The 19,014-nt window shown below is 49.5% G+C and overlaps 1 protein-coding gene across 5 annotated transcripts in view; it reads right to left on the bottom strand.

Annotated features, from left to right (window-relative positions):
- SLC4A11 (solute carrier family 4 member 11) overlaps positions 1-19,014 on the bottom strand; it is a 241,052-nt gene that overhangs the window by 169,758 nt on the left and 52,280 nt on the right. The window contains exon 1 of one of the 5 annotated variants that reach the window (XM_053402107.1): positions 4,577-4,667. The exons of 3 other annotated variants lie outside the window; for them this stretch is intronic. Coding sequence is in view for 1 of the 2 variants with exons in the window: in XM_053402105.1 (XP_053258080.1) it covers positions 2,648-2,687 (40 nt within the window). In the remaining variant the exon portion in view is untranslated. Of the gene's footprint in view, positions 1-2,647; positions 2,960-4,576; positions 4,668-19,014 lie in introns of those variants that run through there. One more of the 5 variants, XM_053402105.1, reaches the window with a different exon arrangement.

Consider the following 19,014-nt stretch of genomic DNA (forward strand, 5'->3'; position numbering starts at 1 on the left):
CAGTGTGTCTGGAGGTCCTGGGCTGCCCAGGTGACAAGACCCCCCTCTTGGCCTCACTGCTGTGGTCCAAAGGAAATCAGAGCAAGATGCACCAACGTAGCTGCAGGAGTTGCCAGAAGGAGGAGTAGAAGGCGCCATCCAACTGTCTTAGGGACCCAACTCTGGATTTGTGTAGGGTTCACAGTGGTACCTTAGTTCTCGAACTTAATATGTTCTGGGAGTCTGTTCGACTCCCAAAACCATTCGAAAACCAAGGCACGCCTTCCGATTGGCTGCAGGAGCTTGCTAAGTGGAAGCCACGTCAGATGTTTGGCTTCCGAAAAACATTCGCAAACTGGAACACTTACTTCTGGGTTTGCGGCATTCGGGACCGATTTGTTCGACAACTAAGCCGTTCGAGAACCAAGGCACCTCTGTACTTCTTAGCCCAGAGCATTCCAAACTGTGTCTCAAGACACATTAGTGCATCAGCGGCAGTGTCTAGGTGTGTCGCACGGACGCTCCCCACTGTGTCGCAAAATGATGCATGTCTAAAAAGTGTGTCACCAACATGAAAAGTTTGGAAAGTTCTGCCTTACCCTTTTCTTCTCCCGAAGCTATCCCACAAGACAGCGGAGGTTTAGGATCAGAGCTTTCCTTCTCCTAGATGGGCTTCCTTCCCAGGTGTACGAGCCCCACCTGCCGCTCACTTCCCTCTACTTCAGCCAGTGCAAAAACCGCCTTCTTGACCACTGGACCCACTACCGTTCTCATCCACTCACACCAACGGAGCCTGTCTTCACATGCAGGGGAAATCCCTAACTCAGAAAGGCTTTGAGACTCATTGGCTCAAACCCTCATCTGGTTTAGCAGCTGCAGAATAGAACAACCTGGAGAAGCTGACAGTTTCACATGAAGCACAAGAAGCTGCAAACAGCAAAGGCTATCAGATAATTAGCGTTGACCATCATCAACACAAACAATTGTCTTTATACTCAGCTGGATAATCCCAGAAGTCCACTTGGGTTCCGATATTGTGGCTACCCCAAGGCAGGTAATTCTAGTAACAAGAGGCAAAGAATATACAGTGGTACCTCAGGTTACATACGCTTCTGGTTACATACGCTTCAGGTTACAGAATCCGCTAACCCAGAAATAGTGCTTCAGGTTAAGAACTTTGCTTCAGGATGAGAACAGAAATCGTGCTCCGGCAGCATGGCGGCAGCAGGAGGCCCCATTAGCTAAAGTGGTCTTCAGGTTAAGAACAGTTTCAGGTTAAGTACGGACCTCTGGAACGAATTAAGTACTTAACCTGAGGTACCACTGTAGCTATAAAAAGAGAACAGGTGCACCTGTTTGGAAAGGGCCTCGCAGAATTAATGGCACCTTTTGCAACCCATATATTGGTCAGCCACACACACCCCGGGACTGGACACCTTACAGGAAATGCTTGCAGCGGTCAAGATTTGTGAGTCCCCAATGAGCTGAACTGCTCTGCCACCTACAGCTCTTTTTGCTGAGGAGCAAAACAACCAGAAGGCCAGAAAAGGGAATGAATGGGATTTGTGCATCCTGCAAAAGTAGGGATAAGAATCGCCCCGTTCACTCCAATGGTCTAACGCTGGATAAGTTCCCCCCACAAGATTATACCGGAGTCACTTTGCTTCTAAGGAAAGGGAGGCGAGGAGGGGGGGAAACCCAGCAACCTCAAAAAAACAAAACAAAAGACTCAAGGAAGTGCTGATAACCGCTTTAAAAACCAAAAACAAACTGAATTGCACAACATCCACTGCCTCTGTTTCGCTTGCAAATAACTCGAAGACCATCAACTACCTTATTTCAACAAGAGCAATTGCAGCAACTAAAGCCCATTATGTTTTGTTTTGTCTTTAAAAAGTCAAGTACAGAAAATACCGCTGGATGTTGCCAAAACAGCACTCCCTTTTCACTAACAATAGCTTGAAAACCCAGTATTTGACAAAGGCTTCGAACCTCTTGTCGCCTTAAGCTAGGAGCAAAAAGGAGAGCTCGCTGCTCGCTCCGCAGAACTTTGGGGAGTTGCGGCTGGCCAAGAAGAAGCGCCCCCACCCGACCTCTCCAAACCCTTTAATTTTTGTATGTGCCTCTTCTCCCAACCGCAAAAAAAAAACCACCTTGACACGGGCCAGTAGAGGATCTGCCTACTTGCTCGGGGTTGTTTACGCGCAGCGAAACCTGCCCTCCCTTTTGTTTAAATTCCCCTCCATCCTCCTGTCAAAAAACGGCCGCTTCCCTTTTGCTTCCCCTTCTGCGTGCGCAAAGCGAGCTCGCCTCTTTCGCTCGCTTGCAAAACTTTGCAGAGCACGGCAGCAAGCCGTGCAAAAGCCAAACTGGAGGAGGACGGTTTTGTGGGCTTTTCAGGGGGTGAGGAAGTCTTCCCAAAGTTGCGGAAGCGGGGGGAACCGTCAGCCCTCTTTTTTTATGAAGAGCTGGGAGTGTTTGCCCCCAGAAACCGGACGGAGCGCGCAGTTGCAAAAAGCGCTCCGGGGAGGAGCTGCAACTTTGCAAGCGAGCTGCAACAGCTGGCCCGTGACCCCGCCGGGCGAGGGGCACCTTCGCCGGCTGCTGCGGCTGCCCGAGCTCCTTCCTGCCTCCGCCTCCGCCCGCCCCGGCAAAAGCAGGAGCTCACCGCATGGCTGGAGGTGGAAGACGCGCCTCGCCGTTGCCATCGCCGCCGCCGCCGCTCCGGGGCTGCGCTTCACACCATCGCCGAGGCGCGCCACGCCTGCCGCCTCGCCGCCGCCGCCGTCGGAAGGAGCAGAGCAGCCCGAACTGAAAGCGCCCGCGCATCGGCCCGGGTTGCGGAGGGTGGAAAGGGGAAGGGACGGCCGAGGAGGAGCAGGAGGAGGCGGCGGCGGAGGCGCAGCAGAAGCGGCGGCGGCAGCCGCGCCGAGGGACACACCTCCCTCCCTCCCTCCCGCGCCGGTCCTAGCGCGCTTCCCGCGGCGAGGCTCTCCCCAAGGAGGCGCGGAAGGCGGAGGGAGGAGAGGCCGGCTGCGCTCGGGCCCCCTGGGGGCGCTTTCCAAAAGGAGGCGCAATTGCGCGCAGCAGCCGTCGAGCAAGACCCAGCGCCTCTTTGCGCAGGAAGGCTGCGCCCCGGAGTGGGGAGGGGGATACAGAACCGATCTGAGATCCACGGGCAGAGTGCCGACTTGGTTAAAATGTTGGGGAGGGGGCCAAGGGCGTAGCCAAAGGGGGCAGTGGAGGCAGATGCCCCCCAAATCAACATAAATCACTCTGCTCCTACAAACTTGCCCGACCATCATAAATCCTGGCTACACCCATAGAAGGGGCCATGTCAGCCCCACCCAACATAATCGATCATAAGATCACGCACAAACACCATTTGTAATGCCTATCAACTTTGAGGGGACCCACTCCCTCAAATATTTAAGGGGGGGGCCAAAGGACCTCGGCCCCTAGGAGTTGCCTCCTATGCCTGCGGGGGACGGGTGGTACACAAATTAATTTAATAATAATAATTCGTTTTGCACGGATAAGGAGGGAGAAAGCTTCCCTTTGGAATTCGGATCTCTGGGGAGCACGCTTATTTTCCCTTATTATTTACCTGTTGTTTATGTCGCTTAAGTGTGGAAACCTCAAAGTGGTTTTAGGGTTGCCAGGACACCTCGAAATTGTTGGGCTTTTTTTCTTTTTCTTTTTTGACCAACCCCAAAGTTGTTGCTGAACTTTTTTTTTTACAAAAACACCAAGAAAACAGGTGTGAGTTTCATAATTTAACTATGCAATGAGTGGAATAGCACAACATTCAGCTTCTGTTGGTTGTCCTTGGATTACAGTATTATTGGGAGGGAGGGAGGGAGAGGAGCCACTGTGCTCCACCAACAGGATCTTCGCTGCCTTATAGAGGGAAAGGGGACCCCACAGCCCTCCAAAGGCTTGCAGATTACACTTCTCACCATCTTATTCCTGATTGGCCTTGCTGGCTGCTGGGAGTTCATAGATTGTAGAGTTGGAAGGGAGCACCAGAGTCATCTGGTCCAACCCCATGCAATTCAGGAATCTGTGGGGTTGAATTCACGACCCCAAGGTTAAGAGTTTTAGAAGCTACCAACTTGATCTGTTTACCACCCTGGGCTCCACTAGGAGCAAGGATGGGATGCAAATGAAATAGATAGATAGACAGACAAACAGATACCAAAATCCAACCCACCCAGTATTCTTTGCAAGAAAGCCCAGCACCCAACAGATCCCAAGCCGCCTCTTAAGAGGAGAACGGACCTGGAGACTCCTTCAAAACCCTCTCCAGTTCAGACTCTCAACTGCTCTTAAAAGAAACTCTCTGCAACAGAAAGGAAGGAAGGAAGGAAAAGGAAGGAAGGAAGGAAGGAAAAGGAAGGAAGGAATTGGGGTGATTTTTTTTTAGCAGCTTTTGACTTTCCCAAGTAAGTGACACAGCTTCCCAAAATTCACATTCAGTTTGCAGAGATCAGAGTTCGCCACTGCAACCAGTAGGGTCCTTGTAAACTTATCAGGGCAACCAGCTGTCCAACAAACTTCAGCCCACCTGCCTGTCCTTGCCTGCTTTGGTACTTACTTACAACCAGTCCAGGGGGTGGCGCTGCCAGCTGGAATCAACCTCCTCCTCTGTGTTGCCTTTGAAGAACTGAATCAGCCTGTGGGACTCTTGGGTTCCTTACTTCCCTCTAGATATGGGACTGCCTTGTGTGAGTGGGAGAGTGGTGCCCCCTTGCCAAAGAGCAGGGGGATATGGGGTATTAACTAGCATTAGTTGGCTCCGCCTCTCATTGAGCTGTGGCTCCGCCTCTCATTCACGCTGGCTCCGCCTGCTGTGGTCCTTCCCCCCCCCTTCCAGTCCCACCGGGCACCAGCCATCGCTGCAGGCAAGTCCAGTGACGCAGCCCAAACGAGTCTTGCGCTACTTTATAAGGACTATCAAATATATTGCGGGAAAAGCTTTTGTGGATTAGGGATGTGAAGTCTTACCTGGATAGCTCAGTCAGCAGAGCATGATGAGACTCGTAATTTCAGGGTTATGGGTTCGAGCCCCACATTGGGCAAAAGATTCCTGCCTTTGCAGAAGGTTGGTCTAGATGACTCTGGTGGTCCTTTCCGACTCTACAATTCGATGATTCTAAGAATCATGCAGGATCAGGTCGGCAGCCCATCTAGCCCAGCATCTTGTTCTCATGGTGGCCAACCAGGCGCGCATTATGGGATGTCCACAGGATGGACCCAAGTGCAGCAGCAGCTCTTCAATTTGGCGGTGGGGAGGTTGGCATGTATGTTGGGGAGCTAAGCACCAGGTCCACCAGTGTGAGGGGGAAAGGCATATGAGAGATGGCACAAAGTGACTGATATATTTGCCAGGGCAGAGCCAAGTAGAAAAGCAAGACACAAACAAACAGTGGGACTGTGCAAAGAAGAGATGCACTGCAAAAAGAATATCAGAAGCCCCCTGCAGGATCAAAGGCCCAACATACTGTTCTCGCAGTGGCCAACCAGGTGCCCGTGGGGAAATGACAGGCAGGTTTCCCTGCATTTGTAAAACCGTAAGGTCGGTGGTTCGAATCCCCGCAACGGGGTGAGCTCCCGTTGCTCTGTCCCAGCTCCTGCCAACCTAGCAGTTCGAAAGCACGTCAAAGTGCAAGTAGATAAATAGGTACTGCTCTGGCGGGAAGGTAAACGGCGTTTCCGTGCGCTGCTCTGGTTCGCCAGAAGCGGCTTAGTCATGCTGGCCACATGACCTGGAAGCTGTACGCCGGCTCCCTCGGCCAGTAAAGCGAGATGAGCGCCGCAACCCCAGAGTCGGCCACGACTGGACCTAACGGTCAGGGGTCCCTTTACCTTTAAAGATGGAACCCTGAGGATCATGCAGGAATATGTAAGAATACGCAGGTGGTCTGCATGGCTATTGAACCCACGACCTTGGTGTTATCGGCACTGTGCTCTATCCAACTGAGCTAATCTGGCATAAATCAAAAGGTCCCAAATGCAATCCTCAACACCTGCAGGCAGTACAGTGGTACCTTGGGTTACAAACGCTTCAGATTACAGACTCCGCTAATCCAGAAATAGTACCTCAAGAACTTTGCTTCAGGATGAGAACAGAATTCATGCAGCAGCGGCAGCAGGAGGCCCCATTAGCTAAAGTGGTGCCTCAGGTTAAGAACAGTTTTAGGTTAAGAACGGACCTCCAGAACGAATTAAGTACTTAACCCGAGGTATCACTGTACTAGGAAACTCAACCACCAGGACTCGCAGCCACCAGGACCCGTAAACGTTGAAGGCTTTTCTCTCTGTGATCCTTTAGACAGGACACTGCCTTATGCTCAAGTCAGACCGCTATTCCATCTAGCACAGTATTGGCTACACTGGCCGGCAGCTGCTCTCCAGGGCATGAGGCTGGAGACATTCCTAACCCGTTGGACCCAGGAGCTTCTGCGTGCAAAGAGATGTGCTCCCCCTGAGCTAGGGCCCGTTTTGCCATTTATACAGCCCATTTCTAGGACCAGAGGAGGAGAAGAAACGCCCTGGTGCATCTGCAGAACCGGACGCCTTCCTTTGCCCCGGCTGCGAAACATGTCACTCCTGCATCGGTCTCTGCAGCCGCAGCAGGTGCTGCAGTCTGCCAACAGCTTGACCTCACGGCCAAAGGCACACTCCTCCGTTGTCTCCTGAGATAGACGAATGCCAACCCTCAAATGTGACAGCCGTACCGCTGGCCACAAAACAGCCACGCCTGCGTTGCAAACTATTTGTGCATGGAAGCATCAATTTATTTTTTTACAGACCACTGCCCCTTTCCGGTTTTGTGCAGAGGCCTGTTTCTGCTCACATAGCCAGAGAGCATCCTTGGTGACGTGCCAGCAGCCGCATTCTTCTCAGAGGGCCTGGAGCAAGTCGCCTGCAGTCCCTGTCCCACACACACCTCCTTAACATGCAGATTGCAGTCTCTCCTCTAGCGGGTTTGGCAAGATCAGAGGTTAGCCGTTGCGACACAGGGCCCCCGAGCAGCGCTTCTGCGAGAGCCCTGAGGACGTCCCATGCCTGAAAATTTCCCATCCCATCCCTGCGTTGGGAAGTGCTTGCACCTGCAAAACGTTCGGCACTCCGCTGGAAAATACCTTCAGCCTCACCTAGGGGCTAAGAACCACTTAAGATTACACCCCACACAACCCTCCTTTTGTTCTCCAAGTTTTCTCAGAAGAGAGGAGCGCATTTCTTCGCTGGCTAGATAAGGCCCCTCCCGGACATGGGTCAGATCAGCAACAGATATAATTTCTACTCATTAACCGCAACAAGGTTCTGGCTATAGCATCTAAATTTTGTTTTAAATTCTGGCGGGGAATGACCTGGATAATGGATAGTTTATGATGTGTTAGCTTTGTGTTCTCTTTTGTTTGCTGTGAAGGTTTAGCAGAAAAATATTAAAAGGGTGCAGCTGGATCGTTCTAGCCCACTCCCCCGTTTCCCGTCATGGACAACCAGATGATTATGGGATGGGAGCCTGCAAGCAGGACGCGAGAGAAGGTGTACTGGAATGCGCAGCAATTGGCACTAAGAGGGATGTTGCATCCAATATGGTGAGCTAGCACAGAGCCCATGCTTCCTAAGCAATATCCACTGACAGACACCGATTTGGATGGCTTTAAAAGAGGATTAGGCAAATTCCAGGAGGAAGATAAGGCTATCGCTGCAACTCTGGGGAGGATCCCACAGTTTAACGATTAAAAAATTCCCTTTATCATTAGCTTCTCTTCTTTCTTTATACACAAAAGACAGAGATGTGGTGAGGAATAGCTCAGCTAGTTAGAGCAAGGTGCTGATAATGCCAAGGTTGCAGGTTTGGTTCCCATAAGGGACAGGTGCATATTCCTGCATTGCAGGCAGGGGGTTGGACTAGGATTCAGGGTTTCCTGAACTTGTCCCTCCAGCTGTTTTTGGACTACCATTCCCATCATCCCTGACCACTGGTCCTGATAGCTAGGGATGATGGGAGTTGTAGTTCAAAAACAGCTGGAGACCCACGTTTGGGAGACCTTGGCCTATCAGCAGTTCTCAACTTGTGGGTACCCAGATGTTGTTGGACTACAACTCCCATCGTCCCTGAGCTCTGGCCTTGCTAGCTAGGGGTGATGGGAGTTGTAGTTCAACAACATCTGAGCCCACAGGTTGAGAAAGGCTGGCCTAGATCAGGCATCCCCAAACTCGGCCCTCCAGATGATTTAGGACTACAACTCCCATCAACCCTAGCTAACAGGACCAGTGGTCAGGGATGATGGGAATTGTAGTCCCAGAACATCTGGAGGGCCGAGTTTGGGGATGCCTGCCCTAGATGATCCTCAGAGTCACCTTCCAACACTTTCTTTGACCAGATTTTTCTTTCTTTCCACAACAACAGTTATTGCAACTGATACGAGGAATAAAAAAAGACACATCAAATGCCACACAAAGGCGGAACTAAACTGAACTTGAGCGCTTGCGGATTTTAGCCAGCCATTTACTAGTTAAGTGATTTGATTTCGTATCCTAATCTTTTGAAGACGCTTTTGTAAGGAGGCTGGAGGAAAGGAGTTGTTGCTTTTCGACCGGGAGATAATCTGCAACCCGGTCTTCAACACATCTACCCGGAATGAGGTCACACTGAGTTCAGGAGCGTTTACTTCCTGATAAGTGTGCTTTGTCATGTTGAGGAACCTAGAATATGATTTCCTATTATTAGTAACACATCAAAGCAGCATCAGCAAAGCCAACAAGTATTGCAGGAGATCCAGATTTAAGAGATTGTGACGGCTCCAGTTTTCGTCTGATCATTGTCAGATTCAGTTGCCTCTTGTTTTGGATTGCTAGAAGGAAGTCATTCTCATCTCTCACCCTGAAATGCAAAACTGGCAGGTGGTTTAGGGAACAAGGACGCCTGCCCAAAACCGCACATCTTTAATTTGCTACCCCCTCAAACTATGTTAGCATAAGGGAAATGAAATGAGTTTCTGCAGACTGAAAGGGATAACTGCTGAACAATCCCAACTCTGCCTATCAATTGCGAGGCAAGGTTCACTCTGCAATTAAAAACACACATAGAGGGAGCAATTCTCAGTGATTAATCTAGCAGTTAATTAAAGCTTACGTAGGCTGGTACGTAGGCTGAGACCCTATCTGCCTGCGGACTGTCTCACCAGAGTGGTGCATGCTCTGGTTATCTCCCGCTTGGACTACTGCAATGCGCTCTACGTGGGGCTACCTTTGAAGGTGACTCGGAAACTACAACTAATCCAGAATGCGGTAGCTAGACTGGTGACTGGGGGCGGCCGCCGAGACCATATAACACCGGTCTTGAAAGACCTACATTGGCTCCCAGTACGTTTCCGAGCACAATTCAAAGTGTTGGTGCTGACCTTTAAAGCCCTAAACGGCCTCGGTCCAGTATACCTGAAGGAGCGTCTCCACCCCCATCATTCTGCCCGGACGCTGAGGTCCAGCGCGGAGGGCCTTCTGGCGGTTCCTTCATTGTGAGAAGCAAAGCTACAGGGAACCAGGCAGAGGGCCTTCTCGGTAGTGGCGCCCGCCCTGTGGAACGCCCTTCCAGCAGATGTCAAAGCGATAAACAACTACCTGACATTCAGAAGACATCTTAAGGCAGCCCTGTTCAGGGAAGTTTTTAACGTGTGATATTTTAGTGTATTTTTGGTTTTTATGGAAGCCGCCCAGAGTGGCTGGGGAGGCCCAGCCAGATGGGCAGGGTATAAATAATAAATTATTATTATTATTATTATTATTATTATTACAGCCCTAGTCTGCCTCATGACCCAGGAATCTGGGGATCGCTTGGTGGGGGCTGGTGGGGCTCTGGAAGTGGGAGGCTCAATGGATGTGGCTTGTACACAAGACAGGGGGTCCCCAAGTGGTCTGCAAGCTCCATGGAACATCTACGCATATCCATCGCGTTAAATATCCCTATTTTTCATCTCTGCCAAGCTAAGCAGTTGGCTCCTTACCTCTCTCGCCCTGACCTCGCCACTGTGATCCATGCGATGGTCACCTCCAGACTGGATTATTGTAACTCACTCTACGTGGGGCTGCCCTTGAGACTGACCCAGAAACTCCAGCGGGTGCAGAATGCCGCGGTGAGACTCCTTACGGGGTCCTCGCTGCGAGATCACATTCACCCGGTGCTATACCAGCTGCACTGGCTCCTGGTGGAGTACAGGATCAGGTTTAAGGTGCTGGTTTTATCCTTTAAAACCCTAGGACCCTCGTACCTACGGGACCGCCTCTCCTGGTATGTCCCATGGAGGACCTTACTGTCTTCAAAATAAAACATCCTGAAGGTCCCAGGCCACAGGGAGGTTAGGCTGGCCTCAACCAGAGCCAGGGCTTTTTCGGCTGTGGCCCCGATCTGGTGGAACACTCTGTCACAAGAGACTAGGGTCCTGCGGGACTTGACATCTTTCCGCAGGGCCTGCAAGACAGAGCTGTTCCACCAGGCCTTTGGCCAAGGCACAGTCTGACCCCCTCCTTTGGTAATCCTCACAGAACACTAGCCCAATGGTTGCCATTAATTTGATTCTGAATTGATTTTAGAATGAATTGATTTTAGAATGCTGTGTTACTTTTATTATTGTTAGCCACTCTGAGCCCGGCTTCGGCTGGGGAGGGCGGGATAAAAATAAATTAGTAGTAGTAGTAGTAGTAGTATTGATTGCTAATTACATTTTTATTTTGCATCTTACATTGCCTTGCCGCTTGAATCCTATGGATAAAATGCAATACATAAGAAACGAAATAAGCCATTCAGATGGGATTTCAAACCATGCAGCATCTAACACAGCGCATTGCACTTGCTGTGACAGGCAGGAAAAAAATAAAATAAAAATTAAGTGTTCCGCCATCAGCAATTTTGAAACAGCTCAAGAGTAGAGAAAAACTTGGGAACCGAGGCTGCAGGCTACATTCCATCCTGCACACAAAGGTTTTACCCCAACAGCACACAAGCACTTATCTCCTTCCCAGCAAGAAAGAGACACTATCACAATTCCCAGAATAATAAAATGGTGAGAAGGGGATGGTTTGGAGACGACCTCTATCTGACAGAAGGCCACATTCCAGCTGAGGAATGCATTTCTGCCAGGAGGAAGGTGTGAAGCGAAGACCAAGGGCCTTGCAGCCTGGGCAGAAGGATGTGGGCTTGATACATAAAACTATGCCTGGATATTACGGAGAGGTTTTCCTCCTCCTGTCATGCTATTAAGACCCAACGGGGTCATTCCTTACAGCTGAATGATGGGAGACTCGGGGAAAGAATAAAGGAAGCACGGTAGTGATGGCAACCATCTCAGATGGCTTTAAAAAGTGACTAGACAATGGCTACTGATCACGTTAACTGCATGCCGTCTCTGGGATCAGAGACTGCGTGCCTCCGAATGCGAGTTGCTGGGAAACCAGTGGGAAGAGTGTTCTTGCCCTGTCCATGCGCCCCTTGCAGGCTCCTCCATCAGCCTCTGGTTGAGAATCCAACCCTGGACCAGACAGGCTTTTGGTCTGGCCCAGCAGCCAGGTTCTTCTCATGCCACACCAAATATACCTTTTCATCGAGAAAGAGCATGAGACAAATGTCAACAAGCGTTGGGAGCCTGGGAGAGGAGAATGACCGGCCAGCTCACACAGAGCTCAAAGCCTCAGGGTAAACAACGCGAAGGAAACCCAACACTGATCCCACGGAATTAAATTAGACGGGGACATAAAGGCTGACATTTCTCGCACACATTACGTGAGGCAGTTGTTCCGGTATGTGCAGGGCTCAGTTTTACGGGTGACATGCACTTTTCCTTTGTTTTGATCTAGTTTTCAGGAAACGTTTGCTGAATTTTACTTTTATTTTAAAAGCCCTTTAACACAAACTGCTTGGAGAGACTTTAATACATTAAGCGGTACAGTTATCTACAAATAAATGAAATGAGCAAGCAGGCGAAAGTAGGGTGCTTCGAGGTTGATGTGGCTGCTCTCCCCTGGGCTGGTGTCTGTTGAGCTCAAATTAGGCTGTTCGCCTCTCTCCAGTCTAGAAGCAAGACGGAAAGGCAGGCCCAGAAATCAGAACAAGAAACTGCATTATACAGAGTGACACCATTGGGCACATCTAGCCCAATACTGTCTACTCAGACTGGCAGCAGCCCTCTCCAGGGTTTCAGTCTGGAAGCCTGGGATTGAACCCAAGACCTTCTGCAAGCACAGCAGATGATCAACCTCTGAACCTGATGGCATCTCTGACAGACTGCCGTTTCCAATCCCATGATCCTGTTGTTGTTGTTGTTGTTTAGTCATTTAGTCGTGTCCAACTCTTGGTGACCCCCCTGGACCAGAGCACGCCAGGCACTCCTGTCTTCCACTGCCTCCCGCAGTTTGGTCAAACTCATGCTGGTCGCTTCGAGAAAACTGTCCCACCATCTTGTCCTCTGTCGTCCCCTTCTCCTTGTGCCCTCCATCTTTCCCAGCATCAGGGTCTTTTCCAGGGAGTCTTCTCTTCTCACGAGGTGGCCAAAGTACTGGAGCCTCAGCTTCAGGATCTGTCCTTCCAGTGAGCACTCAGGGCTGATTTCCTTCAGAATGGAGAGGTTTGATCTTCTTGCAGTCCATGGGACTCTCAAGAGTCTCCTCCAGCACCAGAATTCAAAAGCATCAATTCTTCAGCGATCAGCCTTCTTTATGGTCCAACTTTCACTTCCATACATTACTACTGGGAAAACCATAGCTTTTACCATACAGACCTTTGTTGGCAAGGTGATGTCTCTACTTTTTAAGATGCTGTCTAGGTTTGTCATTGCTTTTCTCCCAAGAAGCAGGCGTCTTTTAATTTTGTGACTGCTGTCACCATCTGCAGTGATCATGGAGCCCAAGAAAGTAAAATCTCTCACTGCCTCCATTTCTTCCCCTTCTATTTGCCAGGAGGTGATGGGACCAGTGGCCATGATCTTCGTTTTTTTGACAAAGACAACAGGCATATGATCCTGTTACTCCTCTTTTTCGAAGACGCGTGTCTGCTTGCAGGGCAGAAGAGAATCTCCAGGAACGAAGTGGGAGCAAACATTGCTCCAGAGTGCTGTGTTTCACGGTTTTAAGCAGGCAGAGCTGTCTCCTTCAAAGGCACAAAAGTCTCTCCATCTGCCTGGAAACAGAAAGCTTGGCGAGGCTTTAGTCAAGCTGAGATCACTTTTTTCAATTTTAAACACTTCTCCTCTATTTTTTCCTGAACAAATTTCTGATTTATGCCATTTGGGATCCTGTTCAACCATTTCATCTTTCTCAACTTTCCTCCTTCGTCCACACAGCTTCTTCAGGTTAAACTGCTATAAGGCAGTTTAGTAACTCTTTAACTAGTTTGAACTGATAGAAGGGGTTTTTCTGGAGGTTTTGAATCAGGGCATAATAACAATTTTTTAAATTAAAAAAAACCTTTATTTGCTAGTCTAACTATGCTTTCCCTTTACAAATTGCTCTCCTCCGCATTATTTTCTCATGCATTATTTTCTCTCTTTGTATTTCAGATATCGCTGGGTGTGTTTATCTTCATCGTTCCTGTGCTGCAACTTAAGCAAATCTTTCAAATTCATTTTGTTTCTGGTCTGACTCGGGTGCATTTGAGATTGCAGCCACTGGCTCACGGGAGCAAATTCACTGGTGCAAAATCTTAGAATCTGTTTTCATGCATCTGCGTGGCAATGCCATGTTGCGGCAGACTATCTATTGTACTTTTCAGAGAATTTATCTTTCTACACCGTATAGAAAGACAGGGCAAGGGGCAGGTACAGTGGTACCTTGGGTTAAATATGTTTCAGGTTACATACGCTTCAGGTTACAGACTCTGCTAACCCAGAAATAGTGCTTCAGGTTAAGAACTTTGCTTCAGGATGAGAACAGAAATTGTGCTCCAGCGGCGCGGCGGCAGGAGGCCCCATTAGCTAAAGTGGTGCTTCAGGTTAAGAACAGTTTCAGGTTAAGAACAGACCTCCAGAACAAATTAAGTACTTAACCCGAGGTACCACTGTATTCCTGCCTGTCTCCAGAGTCTCTGACACTTCACCAGACAAAGACAGAGTCAGGCCCAGAACAGCAGGAGCCAAAGCAGCTGCTTTGGAAAGCAAAGTTCCTTTCCTACTGCTTTCCTAGCTAGCAGCCTCAGGTAAGTGACAGAACGCAGGCAATTAAGGTTAAGGCAGCTGCTCCAGCAAGCAGCCCTGTCTTTCTCCCCTGCAGAAGTGCTGCCGTGGATAGCTCCTCATGGTTGCACAATAAAGAGAGTGACAAAATACAGGGAGAATGAATGAGCAAGCAAGTCACACAAATCAATTAGCTCTGGCTGAGGAGCCGTACAACACGCCCCCGTGTACAAGACCACCTATATTCTGGGGGACTCAAATTTAAGGAAATGGGAAGGGGGAGATGGCCCAGAATTGTTGAGCTTTTTGGGGGGAGGATTGCCCAGAGTTTTTGAGCTTTTGAGTGTGGGGTGGGATAATAATAATAATATTTATTATTTGGACCCCGCCCATCTGGCTGGGTTTCCCCAGCCACTCTGGGCGGCTTCCAACAAAGACCAAAGATACACTAAAATGTCACACATTAAAAACTTCCCTGAACAGGGCTGCCTTCAGATGTCTTCTGAACGTCAGGTAGTTGTTTATCTCTTTGACATCTGATGGGAGGGCATTGCACAGGGCAGGCGCCACCACCGAGAAGGCCCTCTGCCTGGTTCCCTGTAACTTTGCTTCTCGCAGTGAGGGAACCGCCAGAAGGCCCTCGGTGCTGGACCTCAGTGTCCCGGCAGAATGATGGGGGTGGAGACGCTCCTTCAGGTATAATGGGATGACAAAAATCACTAACAGAACTGACGATCGCTGACAATTGGTCGCGTCGCCAAAGCAAACATGCATACTCACAAACAGCAGACAACAATCTCACGCCCAATTCACGAATCGGCAGCCAATCCACAGCATCCCTTGGTGCGAGCAACCAATCATCCACCCAATCACCGTGGCTGCAACCAATCACACGTCCCCCAGATGCTCTACCCTTGTATAAGACAACCAAGTTTTCTAACATTATTTTAAAGTAAAAAATACTCAGCTTATACACTGAAAAGTATGGTAATAACCATTTTACTGAATCCCACAAAGGGTATGGGAGAATGTGACGCTAACGTCCTATACTAAGATGAAGGTCTACCAGGCTTGCGTGTTGAGCATGCTACTTTATGGAAGTGAGTCGTGGGCGACTTGCAACCGCCAGGAGCGACACCTCAACGCCTTCCGCATGTGCTGTGTCAGGAAGGTTTTCGGCATCACATGGCAGGACAGTAAAGGTAAAGGGGCCCCTGACCACTAGGTCCAGTCGAGGCTGACTCTGGGGTTGCGGCACTCATCTTGCTTTACTGGCCAAGGGAGCCGGCATACAGCTTCTGGGTCACGTGGCCAGCATGACTAAGCTGCTTCTGATGAACCAGAGCAGCGCATGGAAACGCCGTTTGCCTTCCTGCCGGAGAGGTACCTATTTATCTACTTGCACTTTGACGTGCTTTCGAACTGCTAGGTTGGCAGGAGCAGGGACCGAGCAATGGGAGCTCACCCCGTTGCGGGGATTCGAACCACCGACCTTCTGATTGGCAAGCCCTAGGCTCTGTGGTGTAACCCACAGCGCCACCCGCATTCACAGGTGAGGCAACCAGAACTGCAGACAGTTTTCCAAATGTGGTTGCACTACAGATCTGTATCCCTGCGTTAGGATCCTGGCACCTTTATTCGCCATTCCTTTTATAATGATCCCCAGCACCGAACTTGCCTTGTTCAGAGCTGCTCCCACTGGGTTGACATGTTCATCAAGATATCTCCAAGGTCTCATTCCTGGTCCATCACCGCCAGTTCAGAACCCATTTGCATATATGCAAAATTAAGGTTCCCGCCCCCTATCACTTTACATTTGTCTACACTGAATTGCATTCGCCGTTTTACTGCCCACCCACTTAGTTTGAAAAGAGGTCCTTTTGGAGATCTTCACCACCTCCTTTTCTTTTAGCGACCCCGAACGATGTGGCTCTTGCACCTTCCTGCAGACGAGGTCCCCTGCTCTCCATCTTTTCCAACATTAAACATGGTCCCTTCCAAACATGGTCCAGCACAGCGGCGGAGGATCTGCTTGGGCCAAACGAGCAGGGATTTCCCCTCCGACCTCATGCCAGAGTTTCCTAGGAAATGGGTCTGTTTACTGCTAATTCTGGAATTTATTGGCTAGATCTGCCTTCCCAAAAGGCAGCCAGGATTGCAGTTTCTGGGCCAGCCGGCTGGACACACACGCCAAACAAATGGTGCTTTTGTGCCAAAATGCATTCAGGGCCGAGGGTGGCTGTTTTGTTTTTATTGTTGTGAGTAAACGCTGGCTGCACGCTCCTTCCCTAAAAGAGCTAATGTGGGAAGCAGGCCCTTTTTCACAGCGAGAGGGTATCCCTCCCGGGCAAAAGCCAGAACATCTTGAACTTCTTTCACACATCTCGATTTCTCCCAGCAGGGAGGCCACATCTATGTTAGTGTTTAAGAGAGAAGGGGAGAATGAAATCTGTCAGCATTTACAAGCTGTTTTCCCACAAGGAGAACCTACCAATACAAACAGTGGGACACAATCTGCAACGCCGCGGTTGAGAGTGTCGGAATAGGACCTGGGAGAGCAGGGTTCGAATCCCCACGCAGCCCCATGATGCTCACTGGGGGGACCTTGGAGACCAGCCCTTGCCTCTCAGCCTAGCCTACCTTACAGGGTTGTTGTGCACATATAAGAAGAAGAGGAGTTTGGATTTGATATCCCGCTTTATCACTACCCAAAGGAGTCTCAAAGCGGCTAACATTCTCCTTTCTCCACAACAAACACTCTGTGAGGTGAGTGGGGCTGAGAGACTTCAGAGAAGTGTGACTGGCCCAAGGTCACCCAGCAGCTGCATGTGGAGGAGCGGGGAAGCGAACCCGGTTCACCAGATTACGAGTCCACCGCTCTTAACCACTACACCGTGTACACTACTTTGAGCTCCTTGGAAAGAAAGGTGGTATATAAATATAATAATTAATTATATTATTATTATTATTATTATTATTATTATTATTATTATTATTAAACACCTTGGGGGTGTAAGAAAGCATCCTTTTCCATTCCACCCTGTATAAGTCGCAGGCCACACTGTTTCCATTCCACTGCAGCTGGAATTCCACCAAAATGTACATTATTTGTCTCGCCGTCCACTGTGGCCAAATTACGTAAGCTACATAATTTACAGAATGAACTAGGTAAATTACGTCGTCAATAAGTCATTCCACAGCATTCATTTCAATGCAGAGGAAATGCAATGCAAAGGGGGTGAGGACATAATGAAATACAGTGGATGCTCTGGTTGTGAATGTGATCCGTGCGGGAAGCACGTTCGCAACCCACAGTGTTCGCAACCAGCAGCGCCGCATGTTCGCATGTGCAGGTTGCGATTCAGCGCTTCTGTGCATGTGCAAAGCGCCGAAACCCTGAAGTAACCAGTTCCGGTACTTCCGGGTTCGGCGCGGTGTGCAACCCAAAATCATGCAAACTGAAGGGTCTGTAACCCAAGGTACAACTGTATGTTGAATTACATTTTAACTTCTTTTTTAAAAGCTTTTTATATTTCATCTCTGTGGTTCTAATTTGTGTAAGCCACTTTGAGTCCCAGTCTGGGGAGAAACAGGATATAAATAACAACAACAACAACAACAACAACAACAGAGTATCATTTGCATAATTGATTGCATTATGGATATGGAATGAATAAGCAAACAGCCACAAATTCAATTCCTGTTTTCATCAAAAATGAATGACATCTTCCCCCACAGTCGATAAAACACCTTGTGCTGAATTTCAACAATACAGTGGTACCTCAGGTTACGAACGCTTCGGGTTACTTCGGGTTACAAACTCCGCTAACCCGGAAGTAGTACCTCGGGTTGAGAACTTTGCCCCAGGATGAGAACGGAAATCGCACGCCGCCGGCATGGTGGCAGCGGGAGGCCCCATTAGCGAAAGTATGCCTCAGGTTAAGAACGGTTTTGGGTTAAGAACGGACCTCTGGGATGAATTAAGTTCATAACCCGAGGTACCACTGTAATCTCACAGAACACGGGTCCTGCAGTGCACCTTTGTGTAAGGAGGGGAAAAACCCAAGTAAATCAGACCTACTCCCAGTTCTGTTGGAAAGGGAGGTAGTGTTGGCGCTCTGCCAAAGACACTCTACTCTGCACATGTTCAAAGAACTTCAAACACAACCCCTTCAAGGAGTTTCATGGAGGAGATTGCCAAGAAGCAGGTGAAAGCAGTGCCAAGAAGCAGTGTTGCCAGGGTGAAATCCATGGCCCAGGACTAGGAAGAGCATCTGGGTGTGCAGGTGGGACACACGAAAGCAGCTAGGCGTGCCCAACGTCATATGTGCAGGAGAGAATGTGCAGAACCTCTCAAGATGTTGCCGTGGTGCATGCCGTTCCCAGTGAGTGACCTATCATTCGATAGCAAGCAGCAGCATAGAGGAGGGCGGGTCGATCCTGCGTCAGTCCATGGCTTCTGCAAAGGCGCTTAAAGGGCAGGGGTTACGTCAAACAAAAGCTTTGCTGGGTTAATAGTTTCAGCTGCTTTGGGGTGGATCAGATGTAAGCCACAGTGGTGAACGAGCCCTAAAAACCGTGACCTTAAGAAATGTACAGAAAAATCTCCTTTCTGCCCAGGCAGTCACCATCAGCACAGGAGCAGATCAGAAAGAGGCAGCGTCCACTTGGGATGCTCTGGTTATCTCCCGCTTGGACTACTGCAATGCGCTCTATGTGGGGCTACCTTTGAAGGTGACCCGGAAACAACTAATCCAGAATGCGGCACCTAGACTGGTGACTGGGGGCAGCCGCTGACACCACATAACACTGGTCTTGAAAGACCTACATTGGCTCCCAGTACGTTTCCGAGCACAATTCA

This window comes from Podarcis raffonei, chromosome 9 (assembly GCF_027172205.1).
Source record: "Podarcis raffonei isolate rPodRaf1 chromosome 9, rPodRaf1.pri, whole genome shotgun sequence".
In the NCBI taxonomy this organism is placed as follows: domain Eukaryota; kingdom Metazoa; phylum Chordata; class Lepidosauria; order Squamata; family Lacertidae; genus Podarcis; species Podarcis raffonei.